At 36.5% G+C, this 7,028-nt stretch overlaps 1 protein-coding gene across 1 annotated transcript in view; it reads right to left on the bottom strand.

The window, feature by feature from the left end:
* Positions 1-5,215: 5,215 nt before the first annotated feature.
* The window catches only part of LOC125678099 (dynein axonemal heavy chain 8-like), a 281,238-nt gene continuing 279,425 nt past the window's right edge, over positions 5,216-7,028 (bottom strand). Inside the window, exons 88-90 of the mRNA XM_056156251.1 lie at positions 6,701-6,890; positions 5,792-5,913; positions 5,216-5,712 (exon numbers count right to left, since the gene is read on the bottom strand). Of these exons, the coding sequence (XP_056012226.1) occupies positions 5,425-5,712; positions 5,792-5,913; positions 6,701-6,890 (600 nt within the window). The 3' untranslated portion in view covers positions 5,216-5,424. The remainder of the gene's footprint in view (positions 5,713-5,791; positions 5,914-6,700; positions 6,891-7,028) is intronic.

Below are 7,028 nucleotides of genomic sequence, written 5' to 3'. Positions count from 1 at the left end.
TGTGAAATATCCAAGCTCTATCACTTACTGTTCAAAAGTTATAAGCAAGGTTAAAATTTTCAAAAAGTCGGTCAAACTCCAAGGTCAAAGTCACAGGGTAAAAAATGTTCGTACCCACAAAAGGTCTTGTCACAAGAAATACTCAAATGAAATATCAAAGCTCTAGCTCTCACTGTTCAAAAGTTATTGACAAGGTTAAAGTTTTTAAAAAGTAGGTCAAACTCCAAGGTGGAGGTCACAGGGTAAAATTTTTTGATACCCATGGAAAGGTCTTGTTATATGGAATACTAATGTGAAATATCAAAGTTTTATCACTTACTGTTCAAAAGTTATTAGCAAGGTTAAAGTTTCAGACAGAATTACAGAATGACAGACAGGACGAAAACAATATGCCCCCTGATCTTCGATCTCGGGGGCATAGAAATAGTTTCTAAACTGCTACAACTATAAATATGTACATGTAAATTGTAAACATTTTAACAAATTATTTACATAATTTCAAATTTTTTGACACACATTAGGACTAGAAGTTTCCTATGCGATGAAAGATATATACATGCGATTATCAATCATAAATATACAAGTCCACAAGCCAGACATCTTTGTTTAAATAATATAATGAGCTGTAAATTATATAATTTCAAAATATTAAGCATCAAAGATGCGTATGACCGAGTTACAGTTTGGAAAATTATGCACGCTTGCATTCACGAAGTAAAAACATGCACATATTTTATATAGTTTATTTCATTTTTTTTCAAGTTCATTTTATTCTATGGTCGTTATAACGATCTAGTTCGTCAATACAACCTCTCATTGGGTCAAATGCTGTCTGACGTGTTTCATATCGATTGTTAAGCCGTTCTTGACACACTGATTTTGACTGCGGATAACTCCGTTTACCTGATCAGGATATAGGGCTCACGGCGGGTGTGACCGGTCAACAGGGGATGCTTACTCCCCCTAGGCACCTGATCCCACCTCTGGTGTGTCCAGGGGTCCGTGTTTGCCCAACTATCTATTTTGTATTGCTTGTAGGAGTTATGAGATTGATCACTGTTCGTTATCTTCACCTTGGATGTGGAATAACATTGCTTATTTTGAGAACAAATACCAAAAAAAAAAAAAAAAAAAAAAAAAGTGTCTTCAGTACAACTTCCCATATTTATGTAGCAATATTCCATTATCACCTGCATATGGTGTTTATATATCTCAACTGATACGATATGCAAGAGCTTGTTCTGCGTATAGTCAGTTTTTAAATCGAGGTAAGCTACTGACAAACAAGTTGATGGTACAGGGATTTCAACAGTCTCGATTGAAGTCAGCATTTCGCAAATTCTATGGTCGTTATAACGATCTACTTCGTCAGTACAACCTCGCATTGGGTCAAATGCTGTCTGACGTGTTTCATATCGATTGTTAAGCCGTTCTTGGCACACTGATTTTGACTGCGGATAACTCTGTTTACCTGATCAGGATATAGGGCTCACGGCGGGTGTGACCGGTCAACAGGGGATGCTTACTCCTCCTAAGCACCTGATCCCACCTCTGGTGTGTCCAGGGGTCCGTGTTTGCCCAACTATCTATTTTGTATTGCTTATAGGAGTTATGAGATTGATCACTGTTCGTTATCTTCAACTTGCATAAGAACTATCATTTAATTTTAAATGTTTCCTGTTTGTAAATGTAATTGATAATTATTGAAAACACAGCATTTCATATTGAATTCCTAGAAAATCTGATAGTAAAATAACGGGAAAATCTGTATTTTGTCGTCTTTTCGAGGTGAAAAGTCGCTAACGATCGTTTTGTCGTCTTTTCGCCTGAAAAACACGACAAAAAGCCACGCGAAAAGACGACAAATCAGGTTTTTAGGTACTTTTGTTTTGGTACAATTTTTTTTTTTATTTTCATGTGGGATGTGTCTATTTCATTGAAATACCTGCGTAAAATGTTTTGTGGGAGGCGGGTGTGTCCTGCAGGGCTGCGTTCAAGATAGCGCTATGAAATTGAACGAACTTCTAGGCTAGCCATACTTACAATGTAAGGATAGTAAGCGTTAATTCATACAGAGCGTTTTATAGACGTCATCTAGAGAACGAAACTCTGTTCACACAATCATTTCTGCAAGCAACAAATAGCATTATTTGTCGTTTACGGAAATGGCCGAGTAGGTACGATTGCTATCAACAACAAAAAAGAGGCTTCCTATATCGAAAAAAAAATTATCAGCCTCTTGGAATTGTCCTCAAAATCTCCGGATATCTCGCCAACGTTGAGGACATTCGGATGCACAGACCTGTAGCCACATAGTCTTTAGCAGTGTTAGCAGTGAAATATCATCCCAGGACGCTGTATTTGCCGTTGCACATTTTCAATGAATGCAAGCTGTGGTCAGTGGCAGATAAAAAAATATATCAAAGTACAAAAGCGTTAAGCTGACTTCATGAATTCTGTCTGTAATGTTAATGAGCAAGAACAGGAGAAGTTCATGCATTATTCTTTACTTTCGCACAACTAAGTAATACATTTTCTGTAAGGAAATAACAAATATGGATGGGAAACTATGTCCTGAAACTTTTCACCATTTTGAAATATAAACTTTATATGTTGTTAAAAACAATGGTCACTATAATAATTTTGGTCCCACCAAGAACGAAAACCATGTCCTCGAATCATGAAATCTACAATTTGGGTAAAGGATACCTGCTCCTTTTAAATACCTATTTAATTAGAATTTAGTATCGATAGCATTACCACCGCCGCGGTGGTCTACAGGTAAAACATTCGCCCCGCATGCGGAAGATCGGGGTTCGAATCCCAGACGCGACATATCTAAGTCGTTAAAACATATAGTGACAGTTCCATTGCCAAACGCTCGGCATCAGGTGTGCATGTCACGGGTCTGTGGAGATGACCTTAAAAATGGATGTCCCGTGTCACAGTAGGTGTGGCACGCTAAAGAACCTCCACTGCTCAATGGCCTTAAGCGCCGAGCATAGGCCTAAATTTGAAGTCCTTCATCGGGCTTGTTGGCGTCTACATACGAGTAAAAAAATCTCGAGAGGGACGTTAAACAAGGCACTATTAATCAAGACAATCAATAGCATTAAGGGCAATGTTATGGAAATATTTTACACATAAACACTATCTACCCAGTTTCGCCCCATCCTGGATCACGAAATTTACAATGCTCTACGTGACTATTCTACGTGACTATGCAGTGCTTTTTTCTTACAGATGTGTTGTAGAGAAGAATATTTTTGGAAATTGATCAAGTTTTGGTTGAAAATTTGAAAGCATTTTTGTTATGGTAGTTTTTGGTTAGAAGTGTTCAATTATTATCACACAACGGACGCTGATCAATTACAATATAAATGAATAGAAACTTTCAAGTCTATCATCATTCACAACAACTAATATATAATACCTTACTACTGTGTTCGTGTTTAATAGTGTGCGAAACATTATTAGAATACAACTAAAATGAAACAAATCAATAGTTTGATACATACATGTAGATGTATGTCAAACGAGAAAAATACATACATGTAACTACATATACTAAGTAACAAGTCCCACAGATATCCATGTCAAAACATATAATGCAGGTCTATGAAACACTTCACATCCATTTCATCACCTTACCAGAAATCATTTTAATGTATACATAAAAATTGGAGATGGCAAGGAAAAACTTTAACCTGGACTTGATCTTTTGAACCAAGGGGAATAGGGTTTTATATTTCACATGTAGATGCCTCATAGAGACCTTTGTTTTGGTACCAAGACTTTTGACCTTGTGACCTTTACTGTAGATTTTGATGTACTTTTTAAAAACTTAACCCGAGTTGTATCTTTTTAACACAGGGGGATAGGGTTTTGATATTTCACATATTAATTCATAAGGAAACCTTTGATGTGGTACCAAGATTTTTGACCTTGACCTACTTTAAAAAACTTTAACCTGGGCTCTATCTTTTGAACCAAGGGGCGTGGATGGGCGTTACGGTTTTGATATTTCACATATAGATGTCTCATAGAGACCTTTGTTTTGGTACAAATTTTTTTGACCTAGTGACCTTGGACTCATTATTCAAAAACCTGGGCTCTATCTTTTGAACCAAGGGAAATAGGGTTTTGATAATTCGCATTTACATGCCTCGTGACCTTTGTTTTGGTAGAAGACATTTGACCTAATGACCTTTCCTTGAACTTTAGAGCTTTGACGTTTCAAATTTAGATGTCTCATTAGAAGACATTTCTTTTGTTACCAGAACTACTGACCCTGGACTTTGACCTACTTTTCGAAAACATTAACCTTCTGTCCTTGGCTATACTTTTGAACTAAGGGGATAGGGATTTGATAGTTCATATATAGATGCCTCAAGACCAGGCCTTTGATATAATATCAAAACTTTTGACCTAGTAACCTTGGACATTGACCTATTTTTCAAAAAACTTTAACCTTTCGAATGATAGGTTAAGTAGGTCACAATTCCTGGCGAGCTATGTTGTCTTTTGACTTTTTTTTTTTTGCATTTAGGATGTAATTTTTTTTTTATTTTACACCTGTTGTTCTCCTCTTTCTGTTTCCTTTCCACAACCATAGTGTAAAAATGTGTAATGGCAGAGATTGTGGCCCCCAGGGGAGGATATCATATTTGGTATAGTTCAGAAGGGGAAGATGTATCCTGTTGGTTGTGAAAATTACAAAGGTCTGCTTTTATTCTGTCTCCAATTCTACAGATCTTGAAACCCTTCAAAATTGGACTGGTTTAGATTCTGCTTAATAGGCACACACACACACACACACACAATCCAGTTCTCCCCCCCCCCCCCCCCCCCCCCAAAGTTCGACACTATACTAAGGATCATGAACTTTGCAATTTTGGTAGAGGCCTTCCTGTTCTACACGACTGCATTTAGATTTTCTTAAACTAGATGTGCAGTTGTAGAGAAGAGGATTACAGAAAATTGGACAATTTTTTGCAGTTTTTGTCCAGTCAGAGGTCCCGAGGGTGCAGGAGTCCTGAAATTCACAATTTAAGTCTCCTGTGTCCCAAAGATGCTTCATACCAAATTTGTAAGGAAATGGAATGGAAATTTATCAAGAACTTAAAAATATTCAATTGTTAACAGATGACAGCAGATATAGACCATTAGCAATTATAGTCACCCGAGTGACTCAAGAGCAATCAAGACATACATGTACTTGATATAACATATTTATTTTTTAATACTTACATGTATATACAATATCATTTCATTTTTCAATTAAATATATTTGAATAAATATGAGAATTATTGTACAATGTCTTATAAATTTCAAAAGTCATTGTATCTGCATGAACTTCCATCAAACAAACATTAGGACTTTTTAATTCAAATAATCAACTTGCAGCATGTTTCTGACTGCAATTACTTGATGTCACATAAAGCTGCCACTCCTCTCAAAATCCAGTGATCAGGACTTTGATTTGTTTTCAATACAATGAAGGTAATGTATGTGAGATCTGTGCGGTGAGGCTTTTTATAGACTGGACACTGGTACAATCTTGGATCTTTTGGAGCTGTGGAATTAATGGCATACATGTGTACTACAGGCATCGGTGTAAAGAGAACTTTGGGTGGAGGTTCACATACACGGCAGTTTCGTTTGTCCCATCCTGCACCATCCAGGTAAAGTCCATACACATAAACACCTTCCTACAACAGACAACCAACTTTCTGCACAACCCACACTTTAAGTAGCTTTTGAACATACACTAGAATGTTGATAACTCACCGCTGGTGGTGTGGATATGTCTTCCTTTACTGATTTGGTGACTTCATTGTGTAAAGTGACTGAATCAAGTGCCCAGCCTTTATGTGCTCTTGTAACTTCCTGTCTCATAGCTGTTAAAAATCCTGAAATAAAGAAAATATGGTTATCTTAATCAACCATCAATATCAACTCTCAGTATACATAAAACTAGAAATACTGGTCAGTAAGGGTCCCGCTAGTCATATTAGTAATACTAATTCCAGAATTCCTAACTTTAATTCTGAGTGATCTTTTAGTCATTCCAGAAAATTTAACATTTCTGAACTGAATATCTTTACCTAGTTCAGACAACCTTACCCCCCCCCCCCCCCCCCCCCCCCCCCCCCCCCAATGAAAATGGTTCATAAAATCTAATATGAGGCCCACAGGCCTTATTAGTCACCTGAGTATTAAAAGTAACACTAGTCCCAAGGGCTATGAATTCTAGAGACATTAGAGGCCCACTGGCCTTATCGGTCACCTGAGTATTAGTTTGAAAGTATCACTGTAGTGCCAAGGGCTATGAGATCTAGAAAAAATTTCCTGTTCTGCATATCTAAGCTAATTTCTAATATTTAGCAATAGTATAAAACAAGACGTGTTCTTAAAACTTATATGCTCTCGAAAGTGCCTATACAGATGAAAGGCTTTACATAATATATGTAACATTAACACAATATGACGAATTTGGACCTGTCTTGAGTCAAAACCTTATGATTGCAAAATTCACAATTTTCAAAAATTACTATTAAAGATCCAGCATGATCATTTTCATTAGGTTTGTGAAGTTATTTAACCAGAAAACATAAATTCTTTAGATGATGTTCAACTTGACCTTTGTTCAACTTGATCTTTAAGTGACCTAAAAAACTAACTGCATTTGCTTCGAACCTTGGGGGTTGAAGAATCCTGTCATCCAGAAAGAATCTGGTCTTCCAACAAAAACCCAAGTATAGAACTGGTCATTTCTCTCCAAAAGTTCTGTGAACCAAAATCCCAAAGTTGTTGACTGCCAAGATATTTTTCTCCATAAATTGGGAACTTTTGCATCAAACATGTTGTCTAGGGCATCTCTGAGATTCTGAAAAGAAGATAGTTATGGAGATTGAAAACTAAAAAATTAAATCAGAATTAGTACTGCGATCATGAAAAATTTGAAGATTTTTTATATATATATTTATAGGATATTTTTACTCAAAATCCCATGTGAAAATACTTT

This window comes from Ostrea edulis, chromosome 2 (assembly GCF_947568905.1).
Source record: "Ostrea edulis chromosome 2, xbOstEdul1.1, whole genome shotgun sequence".
NCBI classification, from domain to species: domain Eukaryota; kingdom Metazoa; phylum Mollusca; class Bivalvia; order Ostreida; family Ostreidae; genus Ostrea; species Ostrea edulis.
Note: the sequence above shows the minus strand (reverse complement) of the source record. Positions and strands in the feature narration are given on the sequence as shown.